Raw genomic sequence first — 21,077 nt, forward strand, 5'->3', positions numbered from 1 at the left:
GACGGATGTGGCAACTCGGTTGACAATGCACCGAGACCTGGCACGACACCGGCCCTGAGATCGACACCAACCGGATCTTCTCATCCACTTCGTCAACTCGACTCCGCCAACGCTTTTTGGATCAGCGTTATCGCCCGCTCGCTCAACTGCATCCCCAGTGCCAATTGTTGTCCTTCGTTGCTCATCTTGGCCCACGTTTTTCTCAAAATGCCCACCATCTTCTCCTCGTCCATATCGGACCTTTTCTCAAATGCATCAAACTGATCATCCAAGAATACCAGACAGGCGACATCCTCGAGCACCTGCGTCTCGTCATCCCCCTTGAGGTTCTCCTTGCGCACCAGCGCCGCTACCCGCTCAATCTCGTCCTGCGCCAGCGGCGGCTGGATTGAGGGCGAAGAGGACAGCAGCTCGGCGACCTGCGTCGCAGCCACGCTCTTCTGCTTCCCGCGCCACGTCAGGTAGCCCGCGCGCGTCATGGGGTAGCTGGACCGGGGGAGTTCCCAGCTGAGAGACAGAGGGGTGAGAATTGCTGCATAGGGTACTTATGGCTCAGCCGCTGGATAAGATCAGGACAAGACCTACCGGCGAAAGTGCTGTGCCCGGCAGGCGAGTTGCAGCGCGGGCGAGGCGTCGGGCTTGCGCTTGGCCAGCCAGCGAGTCATTTTCTGGGCGTAGTAAAGCTCGTACGGGACGGGGCCATTGTCGCCGGGGATCGTGTTGGGGTCCTGGGCGTGTGCCTCGTCGATAAGTTTGACAGCGGCGGCGTAGTTGGGCGCGAGAGACTCGAACGAATCCATGTTGGGCTTGCTTTGCTGTTAGTGAGACGGGTAATCTGTGAGTGATGGGCTTTTGTGAGAGATAAGAGAGAGAGAGAGAACCACAAGATTCCCCGTTTCTTTGGCTGAGTCAGCAGGCAGGTTGGCAGCCGAATCATGTCAGGGGGAGAATGCGGCTCTGCGGACAGCTAACGTCGACTCTAGCACCGAGTTAGTACTAAGCTCCAGTGGTCCCCAGCGTTGCGTCAAGACCCTTGGGGCAAAGACCAAAACTCATCAGTCAGGAGGTCAGCGCAGCCAAAAGCGCATCATCGAGTATCACTAAGCACCATCAAAATTATACGTTAATGCAGTGGCGGCCCCGAGGTTTGCGAGTGGAAGCAGACGTAGTTGCAGGCTCCGTTTGCGTTTTCTTCAGCCCCTTGAGGAGTCTCTGACACGGAATCTGTTTGCTAGGCCAAAAGCTGTGCGCCCTGTGGTCATTATTGTTTTGGGCAGTCCGCTACGGGCCTTGGCTTGTTGTAACCTGTAGACGAGGAGGGATTCGGTCACTGGCAAGGAATAATTAGGACGCTACCTGTCGGCAGCAGGTCCTCAACATGTCCTCTCGGTCAGCAGATGCTTGTCCTTGCACTCTGAACATCGCGGATGCGGTAGAATCGAAGCCATATCGCTTCCCTCGAGGCTATATGCTTGACTGACGGCAGTTACTTACCTACAGACCACAAGTCGCCAGTATCCAGAGTATTAGGACCATCCGTCACCCACCAAATCCTCTCCCCTGCTTCAAACTGCTTCGCAAGGGTATCTCAACAGAATGCGCCACCTCACGCACACCATTTATGCATGTGGGCATAACAAGGCGAGCTAGTCCGGAATCGACTTGTCCAAGAGCGATATTGTCCTCTACCACGGCTTCACCGCCGGCCGCGAAGAAGCCGCTTCCGCAGACGAACGCTGTGGTTTCAGTCTCTGCAAATACGATGGCCACAGATGGACATGCTGCAAATCCTAAAAGTACAATGGAATAACCTCTCCTGCGAATATATAGGGCCTACCGAGCCAAATGCGGCACCCGCTCTCCCGGACAGGAGAATCGAGTACTGTCCAAGTGGCATACAAGAGCTACCACTGCATAGGGGTGTTAGGATGGTGGCCGTATAGCCGATGATGGACGCTAAGTTTCCCTCTCATTCATCACGTAAGTAGTGTTGAACATAGATATGACCGCTTCGTTCATGCCTGCCCCAAGCCACCTCACCTGGGGAATCCAATGGGCCAGCATTCGTGAGGAATGGGAGCTTCGGCTCTAATCGTCCAAGATCGGCGACATGAGTAACCCGTTTCACGCTTGGAACTGGCCTCGGTGACTTGGACAACTATCCATACTAACCATCCCCATTGCCCAGTATTATCACTGTTGCCACCCGCCTCTCACTTCTGTCGCTTTGTACAAAATAATCATGTACAAGCACCCTTGCGGCTGCCAATATAGCATTATTGGCATCCACTTCCGGAACGACTCAAGCGACAATGAGAACCGCGATGAGTTGGAGCTCATCTTAAAAGAAGCCAGCCCGCACCCGTGCCTCTTCAGCTCCTGCTTACCCGTCCCACGCCGAGTCTCAGAAACGTACAACCGCTCATTTTTCGAGCGAATATATCCCAGCCCAGCCAAAGGAGCAGTTTAATACAACTAAGCGGTAATGAAACATTCATCTACTAGCTTAAAACCCTTAAACAGCTCGTTATATAAGCAGCTCCTTCTATAAACAGAACAATAACCGCTTAGGAAGGTACGAGCAGTTGCCCTTCGGCTCAAGGAGAGAACCGCTCCCCTCGGATGAGCCGCCCTTGAGTATAAGCTGGAAATAGAGGGCTTGAGGGCCATGCAAATTGTGCAACCACATTTGTTACAGAAACTGTACCCTGTCCGACGGTATGCAATAGCTCCTCTTTTATATCATGATGGAAGACAAAGTAGAAGCCCTGACAGCTTACGGCAGAGTCGCTTCGAAGCTGGAAAAGACACGGTACCTCGAGCGCGAAACAGACATATAGCGCGGGCTCTACTTCATATCTGTAAATCCCCTTGTCCTCCAACCACACATCAGAGCTTTCCTAATGTCCAACGGCACCGGCAAACTGTGTCACTACTACTAGTGATTACCGTTCAACTGGTCTCCCCACACCAACCGAAGTCTAAGTACAAGACGAGTACGCACCATTCCACCGTTCCGGCACTGCACCGCAGTAATGCCATCGGGATCCCACCCAGAAACCACCACCAGTAGGCTCAGAAGCGGCAGCCTCCACGGAGGCTGGGATTGCTGCCAATGTGGAACCGTAAACGCCGCCGAGTCTCACTGCTGCACTGGTGAACTCAAGGCCTTATTCAAGAACATGGTCAGCAGTATCTGCAACCACTGGCACTGCCCCTCTTGCAGTCCGCGAACCGGCAGTTCTACAGGTACTACCCCTCTCCTTCTCTCCCCGCCTCCTAGTACTCTTTCCCCTTCAAATCCCTGACTATATTGCCACGAGTATCTAACTAGCGAGCCACCGCAGCCCTAGAAAAACTAACAAACGCTACTACCGCCGCCAACAACCTGCCTATCCCCGCCGACATCTCCCACACAACCGACCCCTTCCTCCCCTCCTCCCCGTCAACAATCGCGACCTCTTCAGGGTACATACCGTACCTAGCAGCCGCCGAAGTCGAAGCCCGGCTCTCTTCCAGGGCTCCCAGCACCAACCGCAGCCCCAGCCCCAGCCCCAGCAGCCCTAGTAGTCGTGACGTCGACCGCACTCACGACCGCAGACGTAGCCCAAGCCCGCCCGACGCCGGCCAGGAGGGGCCGGGTGCGGTTAGTAGCAGCAGGAGCCGGAGCAGTAGTGGGAGTTCAAACCCAGCGCCAGAGGCTGGTGTCGAAGATTGGGTACTTTTCCCTGAGACAGGGCGGGATGAGGAGGAGGAGTCTGGGGGGTATCTGTATTATTTTGGCGAGCTGGACATGCGGGATATTTCGCAGAAGAGGTTATGCTGACAGAGAAGGGGGAGGTATACTTAAGGAGAGGATGTGATAGTAAGGGAACAATGAACGGGGGAGGAAGAAAGGAGGTGAGGATAAGGGGAAGAGGTTGGGTGATTAAGGAGGGTTGTCAGCTTAGCGCATATACTTCTGATTGCTCCTTTGAACTGTATCTCAGGAGCATTCGGTTTGGGTTTCTCGTTGTGATTCGGGATGCAATGAATCTCGCGGCTCGTGATGGGTTGGCTGGGACAGTCGTGTTACGGTTGACCGCCCACGGAGAATGGGTCATTGGCATTGATCTTGTATTAGACAACGAGGTTGTATCTGCCAAGGTAGCATCTTGTTGAGTGGCACAAGGACATCAAAGTGCTTTTCGGACTGTGCCAATGATAGGACAAGATGTCAGAGTATTGGAAAAGCCCCTCTCCCCGTTATTAGACCATAAAACTAGAACTCCTTGCAAGAGCAGTGGCTCAACTATTGCGTTCAATAAACAGCAAAGCCATATAAGATAAAGTTGACGATGCTTCTTTGTTGTTAATAACCCAATTAGCAGCGCTTTACCACACCATGGCCTGCCTCCATCCTCACGCCCCAGGTACGGAAACACCGCACGAAGAGAGACATTGATATGATGATCATAGGACACCGCATACAGCCACCTGTCCGCTTTGACTGGTATAAATCCCTTTCTTAACCATAAATCAGAAGCCCTCTTCGTCACACTCTTTCTCACTCAACATCCCTCTACGCAAACGAGCAGTACCGACAACGCATATATCCAGCATCTCTCTAGAGCAACGGAAAATGCCCGGGAAAGGCAAGGAAAAGGCTAAGATATGGGTTTGTTGTCAATGTAGGGGCAAAAACATTGACGAGCCCGACAAGATGACATGCACCTGGGAAATAGATATAGAGGGGCAGGAATCCAAGAAAGCCTGCCACCACCGCCGCTGCTTTCGATGTGCCTGGGAAAATACACGTATGGTTACCATCACGCTTAATACCACGAAACACCTTAGCCTGACTGCGTCCTGAGTTTCAGCCTTGGCACCGCAAGCCACAAGTGAAAGTGAGCAAACGACCGTGACGTCTGAAAAGCTACCTATCCAGCTATACTTTGAAGATAGCTTTTCTAGGGAAGTAACAGTTATTGATTCTATTAAGGTAAGGCAACCGGGAATACCCATCCGTGGCACGTTTCTACTAGTACTACCACCCAGAGATGAACAGGAGTGGGCTAATCTCAGATTGGAGCATCGTGAGGATGAGGGCCAAAAGAAGGATTATGGGGAGGGGGAGGGGGAGTCGTCGGAAAAAATCAAATCACGGAATAAATTATCAAGATGGATCTTTTCCCGCAAGGGCGGGTGAGATCATTGTTGACTTTTCAGGGGCTAGGTCTAGGAACGGGGTTAGGGTTGGTGCTGCGTGTGCTGTTTGGGCATACTGTTCTCTGGCTAGCTTCCTAAAAGACTCGGCTTTAAAACACAAAGAGAACACGTTGTTTTCTTTATCTTGACCCTTGGTCAGCAATCGCAATCTGATTTTCATTGGGTTGGGGTCATTTGGGCACCGGCCTTGAAACGATTATGACATGCATCTTCCACTGCAGCCTCATCCAGTGGCTTTGCACCGTACGCTCGGCATGTCAGCCTTGATCTGCAAGCACGGCATTAGATGGCAAAGGCATCCCCGGAATAATAATAACAAAAGTATACTTTAGGAGTGCCGTGAAGGTTCCATACAGCCATCTTCTCTCATCCTGCGCTCTACTAGTATCACCCTAAGCAAATAACGACGGAGAGAGGAACCACGAGACATCCCAGTCGAAAACGGCGTCTTGTTTTATTGATAGCTAGTGACTAGATTGGGGTAACGGCTCATCACGGAGATTTGGCATAAATATTCCATTCCAGAGGGCCCGATGCTGCTCCCAGGACCCACCCTCGAGCGTCAGCTTGGGTACCTCTTCCACTCCATATGGATGTCGGCCTTTCCCAATAACGACGCCGTATTTGTTTCGAATCAGAGATTCATATGTATGCTTACCGTGACAGGTCCGCTGACCGCAGGGCCATGAACCCCACCTATTCCAGCGCCCGCAGAGCTCGCACACCCAAGCCGTGGGAAGGCGGAGATCCCAGTCCGTTGGCTTGGATTTCGGCAGATACTCGAGAATGTCGGCGACATCGGGCTGCCTGCGGTTTGATTTAGTCATTTCGAAAGGCTGGGGGATATAGGAGATGACAGATACGAACTTCTAAGCCAAGCAGTCTCTGAAAGGTTGTATAATTATTTGTTCTTGGTCGGAGGGGGCGACGGACCGTCTTCTTAAATAGCGCTGGCCTTACTAACTTCTTTACTATGTGTTTGCTCTTATTGGCAATGGGGACTTTGGGGGCGTGTCGGGACTTGTTGGCGAATAACCTCTTTGAAACTTTAAAGGACCCCCATCCTTTCATCTCAATTTGTGCGCCGGGCCTTATGCAGGCACGAAGCGTCCAAATCTCCAGTTCACCCATCAGAGGCCATCTCTCATGTCAAAGAATGAACAACCAGCATGAATCATTTCCACCCTGCAATCCTCCTACCTTTCCATGCCCTATCGGCTCAAGACCTTTTTGCCACTAGCCCGTCAATTGCCAAACGCACATCACGGCCCCCCATCTACGATCAGGAAGAGGGAGGGTCCAGCCGAGTATTAAACCACGATACTATCCCCCGTCGACAGGCACTGGCCTTTCCCTCGGGCTCGATACAGCAATACCGCCAGTCCGACATACACATAAAAGAATTGGTAGCTGAACACTCTGCTTCACCATGTCGAACTTCTCTCACAAAACGCCCTCCAGCAAAGGCTCAGCTGTAAACCCGAGCAGTCGGCTCCCACCTATCATAACACGCGAGAAAGCGCTAACCAAGCTTCCTGCTCCAGGTGCTGCCCCGGTTCCCATGGAGCCGTTAAAGATATACCGGGAGTATACAGGCATAAAGCCTCCACGGGTAGCGCCCCTGGACTCTCCAGCTATGAACTCCATGTCTGGGAACGTCCCTGGAGGACCAATCTTGCCGCACGCTGGCCCACTCCTTGAGAGAGTCCGGCGTTTCGGCAGAACAAACGGAAGCGCCTCTTCGTCAAGTACCTCCCTAAACAAGTCTGAGGACTCTACGCTACCGAGCGGCGGACCGGCCAAACCGTAGACGTCGGGCGGGCATGTCTTAAACAAGACTAACAACATGAACGTCTCTCGCTTTCTCTCTTTCCTGTATCACAAATAAACCTCCGTCCCAACGCGATGCATTCATCCCCAATATTATCACAGAACCAAACATCCCCACTGTTACTGACCTCTGCGCCAGCTCAACTCATGTTAACACCCTGAAACATCCATATCTAACACGGAATAATTTCGTTCACCGACATCACTACATGGAGTCCTTCGAGGATAGACACTTACCATGGCTCGAGGGGAAGGAGTTAGGAGAAAACCTGGGCACTACTTAGTACGCAAAAGAAGTTAGGAGCTCGGTTGACAAAGAGAGAGATATCTAAATTCATCTCTCACACCACATCTGTCTTCATCGCCCGTTACAGTTTCCCAACCCGAACAACTCAAGTAGGGTGATCGCTAACATGAATGCCATGCATGCCTAACTGGACAGATTTGAAGTTATTCTCTTTGCTCCGTTACCCCGCCCTGGACCAAAACAAACATGACATACCCTTATACTAACTATTAAAACAACAAAGAGTCTACAACAAAACTACATCCCAAACAACCACTCCGCTCACTAATCCTTCCAATCCCCAGCCTAAAATGCCCCAGCACCATCCCCTTAGGAAGTTAATACTATCCATGCCGACCCAAAAGAACTATATGAATCCCATCACAACCTAACCAAGCCATGGCTCCCTCCCACCCCCTAAGGGGAAAAAAAGGGAGACAAAAGAGACACCGTCGCCCGCTTTGAACGTACGTACCGGGTATCATGATGATAAGATAAAGAAACGGAAGAAGACAGCGGAAGCAGAAAGATGCCCAAAATTAGTAAGCAACAATTTTGAAATACCAAGAGTAGTAAATAGCAGCAGTAACTTGAACCAAGTCAATCACAACTCCCAGTTAGATATGTACACCCATAGACTGCGTCCGGGATAAAAAGGACCTTGTGGCGGGGTTTTGAGGGTAATGCATACAATAGCGAATATCGAAGAGTGCCCGGCGTTTCGCTGTGCCGAGTTATATATGGCGTGGAGATGGTAAGAGGTAAAGCGACGCATGTGTCCAGTACGGCCAGGTCGAGGTAGCCGAAGGTAATGCGGCGCAACGTGGCGGACCGAGTATGCGACTAGCAGCAGCCAACGCTATATCATGCCCGGCGGCGCGCTCACTTCGACCTGTTCGGTCCGCGGCGTCCCTTGCGTACCGGTGCTCGACCCATGAGCTTTGCTCCTGAGCGTCGTGTTCGACCCTAGCCCTCGCTTCATCATCTTTCCTAGGACGGTGACGAGTTCGCAGGCATCGTTGAACATGTCGTTATCGATGCCCTCGGTCGCCTCGTACACTTCGGCAATGGTATCCTTGGCAAGTTTCCGGCTGCCCTCGGCGTCGTGGACGCATTCGTAAAGAAACGCCGCGTACTCTGTTTTGACTGAGAGTCGGAGCGAGTGTGAACCCCACAATAACTCGTCGGCCAGCTGGACAGCTTCGCGAAAATATTGGTGCGCTTCCGGGAGGTAATCGCCGGGCTTCATGAGGAAGGCCGAGGGGGGTGCTGGCCCGAAACCTGGGGGAGGGCCCACAGGGCCGCCATCGGCGGTCCGCTGGTGTGCGCGATACTGGGACATAAAATCGTCTTGGTCGTCTCTCGCGACTCCTTTTCCCTTGTCCGTTCGCGTCGGCGCTAGGCCCGGTACGGTTGATGTCTGGCCGCCTTCGGGCGTGCCGATGCCCATCCCAGAGACGGGCGGCGTGTTGTGGAAGAGGACGAAAATGTGGTAAAAGGAGGCGCGTAATTTGTACGCCAGCACCTTTAGCTCGACATAGTTCCCGACCATGGGTAAAACGTATTGTTGCAGCAAGACCAGCCCTTCGCGGGACAGCCAGACGATATGGAGAGTCAGCTCCAGCGAAGACTGCGTCTGGGCTGCATCTTGGCGGCGCTGCTTCCGGGCTCTTACGAGCTGGCCGGACAGGTTGATGGAAAGCCCTAGGATCCTAAACAGAACCGACGAGAGTAGGGGGTTATCGTGTTCGACTGCTTTGGCAAGTTTGCCGAGGAACTTTTGGTCAACCTCTGAGGAAGCCATGAGGACCCACCAGGTCAAGGCGAAAGGTGGCAGCCTCGAGAGGCAGCGGCAGGATGTTGGGGAGAGGCAGCCGGAAAGGGGTGGTCGCGCTAAAGTCAATGAGCCCACGGCTGGAGGGAGCTCACCGTTCTTTCTCTAGCCGCAAGAACGGGGGAAAGCCAAACAGATTCCAGAAGAGTAGCGATCTAAACGAGTGACTGCTGGCCAGTTCGGCTGTGCGCTGCATCAGTGGTGTGGAGATAGCGTGAGATACGACGGACGTGGAACCCCGGTCAGTCCGATGATGCGGGACGGTCGAGGCCCTTGGGCTTCTGTTCCACAGACCAACGTCGTCCCAACGCAGGGGAGAAGCGGGTTTCGTGTTTTAATTACACAAGACTGCATGCCGGGGGATCAGATTTGTGGGTAGGGCGGCCTTCTTGGACCATTGGAGGAACACTGACCAATATGATACAGCGAAGCAAGCGGTTCTGGAAAACGATAATTTGTACAGACCCGGAGGGCGAATCAGCAGCCTTGGAGGGAGGCCGTTAACAGGAAGAGGCCCCGAAGGAGAGTTGAGGCTTGGAAGTGGAGGTGGCGGGGTCGCAGATGATGAGGCAGGGCATGGCGGCGACCTCGTGAGGGTGAGCGTGTGAGCGGGCGGGTATTGTTTACCAGCGATTGAGAGGCTGCGACGGCGTCAGGCGGCCGAACTGGGAAGGGCGAGGGGGGGGGGGGAGGGAGGCCGATTCGACAACAGCGGTGGGTCAATTGGCGGCCCGGCTCATGTCCGGAGCCGGGGTGTGTGTCGGGGCGAGATGTCGGGCCAAAGACGAAGGCCGATGATGGCGGTGGGTGAGGGTAAAAGTAAACAAGAGCAGGTTTCGCGGCGGCAGAATCGAGGGCAAATGGGACAATGGGACAATGCGACGGCGCAGCCAGGAGGACAAGGGCAGATGCGCCGTGGCCAGGGGTTGCGAGGCGTCTTAAAGCGCACCGCACAGCGAGGGTCTCATGCATGAACAAGCGACAGCAGTGGGCCCTTGCTGCTGGCTGCTAGTGTAGGCTTCGCCTTGACGATGGGTGTCGACAAGGGCGTCGACAAGGGCGGCTACGTCCCGGCTGTGTGGTCTCGCCTCTCGTCTCTCGCCTCTCGTCCCTCGACTTCTCGTCCGTCTACGCAATAACGTCAATAACTAAGGCAACCTGTGATGACGCAGGCTGCCGGGCGGCGCTGCAAGGCAAGAAAGAGCTGCAGCTCGCCACGAGCAGATTCGAGGCCGGCGCGAGATGGAGAGAAAACGAGCGACTATGTCATCGCACTGTGATTGGATTGCCTGACGAAGGAGCGAATCGAGACTGGGCGCCGTTGGGACGTCTTGCAGATGGCGAGCTGCAGGGTGAGTTGTCCACCGCTTCCTCAATCACTTGGCTGCAAGCCGCAAGCCCCACGGCTCCATTCGGGCGGGGACGGTGACAGGGACGGCGACAAGGACGGCGACGGCGATTGGAAGACGACCGACCCAGAGAGAATCGAGACGCGCGAGACGCAGCAGCCGCGATGCATAACTTTTCTGCTGCCGGCCAGGATCTGGGGAGCCGCAGGCTCCGGCAATCAGGCGCTCCTGGGCCAGAAGAGAGCGACTGAAAAAGAGCGGAACTTTAGTGGACGAGGGTTGAAGAGAGAATCAGGATGTGGCCGCGGGGATTTGGGCCGGTCCCAAGGACCACCAAGAGTGCGCACAGGCCAACTTCCAGTGCATTTTCGTGTTGTACTCAAGCTTCCCTTACAGGGCTTAACTTAGAGCTGCGCTTCACTCGAGAGAACCTGAAGATATCCCGGGCAGCCCATGAGGCATTGCAGAAATGCTCGGCTGATGCCCGAGACATGCAAACTTCCTAGGGGCACCATTGTCTACCGACTCCACGTTTTCGGTGACCACAATGGCATCTTCCGTCTTCTCTCACACAACGAGGCGAGTGCCGTGGCCAAACCCCTGCGATCTCGGAACCAAGGATGCCACAGACCTCGATCGCCGCTGTCCGGCCCAGCCATCTGCTTTTCCCATTGCCCATTCAGTTATCCCCTGCACGATTGGCGCTCGAAGCCCGGTTCATTATGAGCCCGTCTGGCCTGCAAACATGCGGCCACCCCCTTCACAATCTACCACACTAGACAAGTCGACTTTACACAACAGCAATGGCACGCCGCCTGCTCACGACAGGCTCAGTGCGGGCGGCCGCCAATTGCCGTTCCGGATGCCCGCGAAATGACAAACGATGAGACGAACTGGCGGTGAGTGCCAGGCAGCCCGGCAGACCGACCATGATTCAGGCCGCCCCAAGGCCGTCAACCTTGGGACCATCCGTCCAACCCTCTGTCTAGAGCTCTCGACCGCCCCCAACCCTCACACGAGCTGCATTTTCGTTTTCGGCGCGTGTTGCGGTCCCGCTGCCCCGATCGGCCAGTATACGCAGCGGTGGTGACCCAGTGGTTGCGCCGGTCGTTACACAGCACCATCCCGCTCGCGCTGCAGCCCTATAAGAGCCCTTCCTCGCACCTGTCTTTGTCTCGTTCCCCCTGTCGGGCTGAGTTGGTCTTGCAGAAGTCATTGGCTCGAACTGGTGTCTTGACAGAGCGTCATGGAAGGGTGCCGCAGCTATTACTCCAAGCCTCCGTCGCATTCCTATCTGGGAAGTTTCTGAGGCCGAGCGGTAAACTGGTATAAAGCTGTGGCATTTCGAGACGCAGCCCGGGGGCACACCGTGTCTGCCGAGCGGCTCGGCGCTCGGGTGTTACATGGGATTCTGGAGGAGCACGCGGCAAAGCCTCGGGGTTGCTCCGTCGTTCCCGCCTTGAAATGCACACGGCTTACGGTAAGTTATTACATGTGAGAGACTTGCAAAGCTCCTGATACTATCCCGGAATGTACTCAAGCCCCGCGCCTGCAACCCATCACAGCCGGTTTTTTGTGAATTGTAAATGGTGTGCCCGGTCAGCTCGGCCAGTTAAGACCGGGTGTGTTGCCGCAAGTTGGAGGGTGAGGGCTTGAGGCTGCACAACTTGTGCGCGATGCAGCTGAGAGCTGAGTAGGTAGAATCAGGAAACTCGTCAGCTTTCCACACGCAAGCAGATGATCTGCAGGCACTTGAGCTGCGCCGGTGAGGCGAGAGCTACTTGCCACTCGGTTTCAGCCGACTAACGAACCCGAGACACCGCTTGGTAATTCTGGTGCCTGGATGGTATAAGATGCGACTAGACGCTCGTCTTACATAGAACTCTGACTGTGCATCTTCTGAAGGATGATCCAATGCGGCTACCCAGGTGGATAACTGAAGCCGGAGCTACAACGACAAGCTGCCCTCCCCGTGCCCCTTTTCTCATCATTCATCAATCATTTCAGGAGAACATCGCCTCCCCTTACACTACATCGACTCAACCCGGCCTCAACTTCCACAACAAGTTAATCCCACTATCGACCAGTAAAACCCCAATCCGAAGGAAGAGATCCAAAGAAAACGGAACACAATGTGCCGCTACTACGCCCATGCCTTCACTTGCAAACGTAGGTCATACTCTCAACTCTCTCCGAACTCTGCCCCCTTATTTCACCTTCTACCTCGACATATACGTCCTTATTTCAACACCTACCTCACCCTCAAAGAAAGGGTGTTCCTACTACAAACCTTATCTTCATCACAGACTGGCATTAGCTCCATATCTCCCCTAATCCCCTTCTCCTTCCTTTCCAAACAGCTCCAACCCGAGATTCTCAAAAGGGTACATCGAGGAAAAAGAACACTCACAACTAACGCGCTTGCCCTTCTATCCACCCAGACGTATCATTCTCCTTCGCCCGCTTCTGCGATCCTGCATCCATGATCCAGACCCCGTGCGGTGAACGACACATCTGGCAGACCATCCCGCTTGACGAACCTTGCGATGAATGCAAGGGGAGTGGGGGCAGCGGGGCTGTGTATCCGGACGTTGGTGGCCGGAGGCGGAGATGAGGGGGTGGGCTTGACGGGAAAGGGCCATTTCTCCCTTTTCTCTTCCTCTTCCTCTTTCTCTTTCTCTTCTCTTCTCTTCCTCTTCTCTTCCTCTTCTCTTCCTCTTCTCTTCCTCTTCTCTTCCTCTTCTCTTCCTCTTCTCTTCCTCTTCTCTTCCTCTTCTCTTCCTCTTCTCTTCCTCTTCTCTTCCTCTTCTCTTCCTTCCCTTTCTATTTTCTTTTTCTTTTTCTTTTTTTCTTCTTTTTTTTTTCTTTTGCGGGGTTCTCCCACCTTCTATCCATAAATATTCAAGTTTTAGAAAGGTCGAGCGTGCTACTGGTACTGTGCGCGTTTGCGCCGAGGGAATCTGATTCGGAGGAGGAGGAAGTAGGCGGGCGGAGGATGCCCATCAGACAAAACGACCGGACACAAGCGCAACTCCCAAGGATGAGAGTTGTAGGAATCACAAGAATAGATAGCGTGGAATCTCTCAGCAACGGAGGGGGGTAAGCATCAGCCATGGGCCCAAGGAGTTAACGTCGCAAAGAGGCACGAGCGACGAATCTCGCGGCCTAATGGCCTTGCTGTTCATCATCAGGCGGCTACAAAGAGACATGATCACGTCTGATACGACCCCATATGTACGACACGAGGTTATGAATGGTTTAAGCGGATCGCGATTAATGCATGTACTTTACACTGCAGGGTAGTTGGGGGGTAATGGATTGTTCTGATTGACGAGAGCCGGAGAGGAGGGACCGGACCGCACGACGCGACACAACACGACATCCATGTAGATAGAGGTACATACTACTTTTTGAATTGCAACGCTGATTTCTCGCATGACGGCCCAGTATATCTATCGCGCCAGGGCCCTTTACCCTGCGTGGCACGACCTCGACCAAGTAAACCAGGTCGATGCGGTCCTAGGGTAATATCCTCCTCCTCCTGATTTGTCCGCGGTATAGATACAAGTTCTCGATTCCCAAACGGCCACTGCCTCGGCATCTTTAAGACTCGCCAGCCGATTTGCGAATCCTTCTAAATCCCCTTCCATCCATGGGGAATATCGTTATCGTAAAGCCAATCATGGGGGAGGGTTATTCCTTAACCACTATCACGGCAACAAGCTTAGACCTTGAACATCCCTCAGCCCCCTTTCGAGGCAGCAGCTGCGGCCAGCGCCGCCCTCCCCGACGCAGCTGACACCTTCTTCCTCCTGTTCCCGGTCAAATTCAGCATCCCCTCCACAGCAAGCTGTCCCATCTCATCGCGAGCCTGATCAAAGTATTCATGCCCAACACTGATGATTTTGACCACATTTCCGAACCCAACCGCGACACTCAGGGCGCTGAGCCTGACAATGGGCCCAACTTCGGAAATTATCAAGTGGTTCAGGGCATCGTGCTGCTGCTGTTGCTCTCCTCTGTTGGAATCAGGCCCGTCAAGAGCCCGCGTCTCAAAGTGACTCTTTGCTTCGGGGAGAAGCTTTATGGCCCATGCTTCCCAGCATTGACTCATCGCAGATGCGGCATGGTTTTCGGTCCGGCTTCCGGCTCGTCTGCGGAGACTATTTGGGGTTGATGATGGTGATGATGATGATGATGATGATGATGATAATGTTGACGGTGGATCATGTCGTCTTTTGCGTACGCCCACTATGCTCCCATTGGGCAAAGCTTCCCAGACGCCCGGGTCGGGCACGGTCCTTCTAATTTCCTGCGTCTGGCGCCACTGCCTTCGGGTATCAATCCGTGGCTCTATGGGGCTGTAGGGACAAATGGCATCGTCCTCGGCTCGCGGGAGGTAAGTGTGGATGATTAAGTCTCCTGTTTCTAAACTGACGTAAGATAATGTTAATGATGCGAGGCCGGACTGTTGAGCTCGCGCTGGGCACATGTATTTCAATGTCCGTGGCTTCATCGTTTCGGTCTGGAAGGTATGGATAATGGCGTCGGAGTCGATGTCTACCAGGTTGACAAACCGGGACCGGCCGACCAGATACATCGACAGGGCTGGAATGGGAAGCAGGCAGTGAATATCTCTTGCCTCGGTCTCCTCGAGCTTCACCTCCCTAGACAGCCACTCATCACCCTGCAGCCTAACGAAGTGTATGCAATTCTTCCGGGAGGCTGTCAGGATGGACTTTGGAGGAGTATGTTGTTGTGGATGGCCTGAGACGGACGTTGTCAGCAAGTCAGGCGTATTGCGGAGACGGGATTCCATAGTCCCTGGGCATATCTTACACTTTTCTGTAAACGCAACCGCCCAGACCAGAGGCGTCTTGCAGATTACAAAGTCCCTGCATTCCTCGGTCTCGAGTTGCATTTCGAGTCCGGTGCCGTTCCTTCGTATTAGCACTAGCGTCGGTGGCGAGCCTGGAGTTTTCGTCGTGAAGAAGACCGCTTGCGCTTTGTGCGGGCCCAGATCTATGTCTCTCGTCGCCATCCAACGCTGCTCTTCAATATTCCATACGAACACTCTCTGCCAAGAGACCAATGCCAGCCATTTGGACTCATCATCGATCGCCATGCTCAAAACCGGGAAGGGGTTCTCCAATGGCACCTCTGGATCAGACAGTACCAGGCTCCTCGAGCCCGAAGGCACATCCCAGACCTGAATGGCCCGATCTAACCCGACCGACACCAGTTGGGCTCCTGGCGACGCCGCCATCATGGCGACATCTAACGTATGCCCTTCGCTTAGAGACCGAACTGATAAGAGGGCTTCGCGATCTGGATGTTCGGGCCCAGAGCCGTCTTGGTGTTCGCCTCGGACGAGATAGCTCGTAAATAGACGGAGCGCCGCCAGCATCGTCAACAACGAGATGACGAACTGGGGGATACCGTGGTGGAAAAAATCGTACAAGGCGGGCAGAAGCAGCGGCTCTTTCGTGTGCGGGATGCGGTCGGCTCCTCGCATGACGAAGATGAGGGGATCATAAACACGAGCCACATAGCTGTGAGCCCACGGCTTGACAACATTGATAACTTCGCGGGCCGTCTCGTGGTCCTGGAGGCGAAGCCAAGACGTTGGGCTCCTGGCTTGGTGGATATCGATCAACAACGACGGCTTTGCGGTGTGCCTCTCGCTCCTCCATGACAAATTGAAGATTTGGTTCAGCCACTGGCCCCGGCCCTCTGGAGCATAGTGCGACTGCGCAATAAGAACGAAGCCGATTAGGACAATGGTTCCAGCGACCCTCGTCGACGCGGCAGTTTCGCCAAGACGGATTCGGGAGACGGTGTCGATCCAGGGTTGCTTGGGCTGCTGCTTTTGAGACGGCTGGCTTCGCTTTTGCGACGCGTCTTCCAGTTCACTTAGCTCTCTCTGCCGCACGTCGACGCTGAGTACCGAGAGGAAGAAGGTCGCAAGGTAGAAGAAATCGAAAAAGGAGGCGATGGCCGCAAACGTGCAGAGCGCGGCAACGCCCGGATACGTGATCCGCGACAGTCCAAGGAGAATCAGGACGTTCTGCACTCGATTGGCAACCGCCATGTGGGCCGTGGCGCCAAAGGCTTCCCCTATCCTGTCGCTATTGCTTATAGGAGAGGACGTCGTGATGACGGCGTGTATCAACCTGATGGAGTTCTCCATGCTGATGGTGAGAATGACGACGGGATAAGCGTAGTAAGGGATGCGGGAGAGGTCGATCTTGAAGATGGCACAAACGGTGAAGCTAGAGACGATCGAGGCGGCGATCTGTGTCAACATAGCAACCATAAGGCCAAGCCTCGACTTGACGATGTGCATTTTGGACAACCAGCGCAACAGGTAGAAGAGGGAAAGCGAGTAGGCAAAGGTTAGAAGCACCCAGTCAGACCACGACATTGGGCGGAACTGGAACTCGTAGAGCTGGCTCGAACTGATTTTGCCATCAGGCGGGATGATGTGCCATTTCCCATGGTGCTGCGAAGCGAGTGCTTCAGCTTTCCTCGTCCACTGCCTGCCGACGGGTGAATCGCGCAGGTGGATCAGAGTGATGACGAGCGCGTCCGCGGCGATTAGCCGCCGCTCTTCAAAACGCTTTCCGCTGAAGACGATAGAGTGGCGTAAGGTGACATTGACAGAGGTGGACTGCGTCTTCCTGGCATTGACAGTAGACACAATGTCCTGATCGGCGGCGATGTTCTCGGCTGAGCCGGACCAGTACTGGAGCGGCGAGTGGAAGAACCAGGACTGGTTGGTCAAGCCGTTGATGATGTGGAACGAATCTCGCTGCTGGCGGTCAAGGTCAGTAACAGTTGGGTCGGGCTGAGCTGAACCATGTGCCGGTTGGCGTGGGTTGAAGTCGGTGGTCGGCCCGAGAAGCTCGTCCTGCAGCTCCAGGGCGCCCAGCAACGCATCACGCTCCAGGGCCTTCATATAACTGCCGTGGACCCAGATGGAACGCATTATGACGTCCGGTTCGATGCCAGCTCGCTCGCCCAGGGGCTGGGCGTCGGTCCAGACATGGTGGGGAAGATTGGAGGCACCGCTCGTAATGTTAGTCGCGTCGGTGGTGTAGAGAATCGGGAATAGGTAGAGGGAAATGAAGACGACCGCCCCGGATAGGGGCAACACGGTCTTGACGTGGCGAGCAGCCCAAGTCCCGTAGCGCGTAAAGGCCGTTCGCAGAGGATGGGTAGGAGCGAGCACAGGAGTCTCGGTCGTCCTGCAACAAGTCAACATGGCGGTTGCGAACGGGGCAACGCACGCGAGGGAAAGTACCCTCTCAGCGGATACAGGAGATACCACAGCATAATAGCCAGGGAGCGTATAGAGTCCCCATGAATGTGGCGGCGGCGTCAACCGGGGCAGTTGGTCCGGCGGTGCACCCCAGACCTTGCCCAAGGAAGAACCAGCGGGCAGACGCGTCTGACAGGGCAACCGGAGGTGGATCGCGCAGGCCGGAGATCGGGAGACCGAGGCGGGGGGGAGGGAGGGAGGGAAGAAGGGAGGGAGGGGGAGCCGCCTGCGAAAGGAGGGGCCTTGGTTTTATGAGCTGTGATGCATCCTTTTTAGTGTAGATAAGTGGTCATCAAACAGCTGGTGGATGGCCTCCCCGACAGCGTGGTTTACTGGCGGCGAAGCGGGCAAGACAGAGACCCGAAGATCCCGTGTTCGGCAGCTACACGTGATATTGGACGGGTGATGGCGATGGCGATGATGACGATGATGATGTGACGATGGCAATGATGGCAATGATGGCGATAGCGCCAGGAAACTTCAATCCCAAGGGCGACAGGAAGATGGGACAGCGGAATTCCGGTATGCAGCGGAGGGCAATTTCCAAGGTCGCGCAAAGAGGGCGATTCGGCCCGGCCAAATCGACAAGTGTCGTAGTGCACTTCCTGGGCTGGCGCTGGAGAGCTTGTGAACAGGGTGCGACTTCCAAGTTTCTCGCAGGTGGTCTTCGACCGGTGTCCATCCGGGGAGTGGGGCCTGCACTGATGCACTATCGTCTGCAATGGGAATTCCCAAAATCCGATTCGGACAACACACCCCAGTCTCAGCCGCTTGAGGCCATGGCCGTTGCTTGGCGAATCAAGGGATGGGCGTCACCGTGTCCACAGACGCGAGTGGACGGCGACCGCACTGTGTCGGCTAGTCCTGGGGCACTGTTTCGATGTCGGCGGGCGGGGATTGCCGTGGACCAGGTGGATAAAACGTCAAGGGGGGGCCCTCGGACGGTGCCTTGTTTTCAACATTTCCAAGCACGGGCGATGCCCGACACGAGCTTTATTAGTGCAAGGCGCACAGAAGCCTGTCGTGCGGTGTAGCGCGGATAACAAGGGGCCGGGTTATCCAAAGGCGAGTGACGATTCAAACAGCAACAGACCGACCCACAACCGGCGATCGGAGGATCCAAATCGGCAACATCGACCGCGCCCTAGTGCAGGTGCATAAGCGCTAGTGCCCATACCTAACAACTGCTTAAAACGACCGACAAGAGTGTATCCTCGGCAAAGCGGACGGTGGGTTTCAGGCGAGGGCTTGTCATGCCGGTGTTTCACAGTTAGGGTACTCCAGAAAGCCGTCAAACACTGCCAAACATGACTTTATCGTTCGCGTCCGCAGACCTAGATAGTAGAGGCCAAGTCACTTGGTGGCGCTTGAGCCAACACCATGGAACCACCGATCAGCGCCGTCCCTGGGCGTTCGCTGCCGAGATACGAGCATCGACCGGCACTTCCTGGTTGAGATAGACGAGGCTTTTTTTTTTTTTTTTTTTTTGTTGTGGATTGGTGGGGAGGGGGAAGGTGGGGGGAGGGAGAGAGACCTCCAAGTTGGCAAAGTTAAGATCAAAGTCGGACCAGAAGTGCTAAAGTAGAGGAGTGAATATAGATGCACAGAATGCAAGTCATTGTCCTCGACATCACGGTCAAGCCACGTATAGTGTGTTGGTGCCTGACGCTTGGTCCGTGAATGACGCGAGTGATAGCTACGCAAGTACCGGAGCTCCACGACAGCTTGTGACTTTGTGGTCCGTGTTTCCATCCATCTGCCCGCCCCCTGGAAACCAGCGAAACACGCACAGTTACATGACGGGCGCCAATGAAACCATCTCATCATATCATGATGGACGAGCCCCGATTCCAAGATCCGATTGTCGAGCTCATCACCAACTACAATGAACTCAACAATTCCGTCATTGAGGAGCTCAACGAAGAACCAAGCCCGCTTGAATTTATGAGATTCGTTGCGAGGAACACACCGTTTGTCGTGCGAGGCGCAGCAGCCAATTGGCAGGCAACACGGACATGGAACGTTGAGTTTCTGAAAGACGTTCTGCGAGACGAACCTGTCAACATCGCTGTCACACCAGCAGGGTACGTCAGTGGTCTCCATTAATCGCCTTGCAACTTCATCTGGGTGCACACTGACCTCCTCCTCCCCCTTTCCCCCCAAATGGAAACAGCAACGCCGACTCCCCCACCCCTCTCACCAAACCCGGTCTCGGTAACATCGACGACGACACCACCACTACCACCACTACCACCACTACCACCACTACCACCACTACCACCACTACCACCACTACCACCGCCGCCGCTACCACCACTACCACCACCGCTACCACCAACACCACCACCGTTACCACCAACCTAGTCTTTGCCAAACCCCACGAAGAAGACCAACCCTTTACCGCATTTCTCGACTACCTCATCACCCAAGAGCAAGCCCAGGAAGGAGGAGAATCCCAGGGAGAAGTCCGCTACGCCCAAACCCAAAACGACAACCTCCGCCACGAGTACCGGCCGCTCTTCGCGCACGTCCAGCGCACCGTGCCCTTCGCCCGCATCGCCCTGGCCCGCGACCCGGACGCCATCAACCTATGGTACGTCAACGCCGAGCTGTTTCCCACCCTTCACGACCGTTTCGGGAGCCAGGCGACAAAGAAATGCCTCCCCGAGACCACCCGAAAGGGGAAATACACAGAGCTGACATTGTTGGGCAAGGATCGGCAACTCGCGCTCCGTCACGGCGCTCCACAAGGACAACTATGAGAACATCTATGTCCAGGTCGCGGGCCAGAAGCATTTCGTCCTGCTCCCGCCTGTCTGCCACCCGTGCGTGAACGAGACGCTGCTGAAGGCTGCGCATTACGAGCGGCGGTCGGCAGGGGATGGGGATGGGGTCCCGGGAGGGTTGGAGCTGGTTGTCGAGGAGGATGCAGCGGCGGTGCCTTTTGCCATTTGGGACCCGGACCAGCCCGGCAAAAACGAGACGCGGTACTCGAAGCTGGCGGAGCCGATGAGGGTGACGCTTAACGCGGGGGATATGTTGTATTTGCCTTGCATGTGGTGGGTTATGATATTGCTCCTTCGCCAGAAATGTAGCAGGCCGATTTGACAAGCCCGGCCGGCAGGTACCACAAGGTTTCCCAGTCTTGCTCACCGGAGGGGGTATGCATTGCTGTCAATTACTGGTAAGTCGTATTCCCCCCAACACCTCAGTTTAGAAACCTCTCGCTGAATAGCACCCACTCTACTT

General features: G+C 54.8%; 4 protein-coding genes across 4 annotated transcripts; 1 reads left to right on the top strand and 3 right to left on the bottom strand.

The window, feature by feature from the left end:
- Window positions 1-92: 92 nt before the first annotated feature.
- MFIFM68171_04349 (Glutamyl-tRNA synthetase) lies at window positions 93-800 on the bottom strand (the record flags this gene model as incomplete). Its single annotated transcript, XM_071059769.1, has 2 exons — window positions 93-507; window positions 586-800. The coding sequence occupies 2 exons, from the start codon at window positions 798-800 to the stop codon at window positions 93-95; spliced, it is 630 nt and encodes a 209-aa protein (XP_070915870.1).
- A 7,383-nt stretch (window positions 801-8,183) lies between these two features.
- On the bottom strand, window positions 8,184-9,128 carry MFIFM68171_04350 (14-3-3 domain-containing protein; the record flags this gene model as incomplete). The annotated part of the gene is made up of 1 exon (XM_071059770.1): window positions 8,184-9,128. One exon carries the CDS (start codon window positions 9,126-9,128, stop codon window positions 8,184-8,186), a length of 945 nt encoding a protein of 314 aa, XP_070915871.1.
- Window positions 9,129-14,249: 5,121 nt separating this feature from the next.
- MFIFM68171_04351 (Sterol regulatory element-binding protein cleavage-activating protein) lies at window positions 14,250-17,842 on the bottom strand (the record flags this gene model as incomplete). Its single annotated transcript, XM_071059771.1, has 4 exons — window positions 14,250-14,588; window positions 14,946-15,274; window positions 15,347-17,754; window positions 17,811-17,842. 4 exons carry the CDS (start codon window positions 17,840-17,842, stop codon window positions 14,250-14,252), a joined length of 3,108 nt encoding a protein of 1,035 aa, XP_070915872.1.
- A 1,819-nt stretch (window positions 17,843-19,661) lies between these two features.
- MFIFM68171_04352 (JmjC domain-containing protein) lies at window positions 19,662-21,016 on the top strand (the record flags this gene model as incomplete). Its single annotated transcript, XM_071059772.1, has 5 exons — window positions 19,662-19,912; window positions 20,002-20,042; window positions 20,193-20,421; window positions 20,543-20,887; window positions 20,953-21,016. The coding sequence occupies 5 exons, from the start codon at window positions 19,662-19,664 to the stop codon at window positions 21,014-21,016; spliced, it is 930 nt and encodes a 309-aa protein (XP_070915873.1).
- Window positions 21,017-21,077: the final 61 nt, after the last annotated feature.

The sequence above is a fragment of the Madurella fahalii genome, assembly GCF_045866475.1.
Source record: "Madurella fahalii IFM 68171 DNA, scaffold_2, whole genome shotgun sequence".
NCBI classification, from domain to species: Eukaryota; Fungi; Ascomycota; class Sordariomycetes; order Sordariales; genus Madurella; species Madurella fahalii.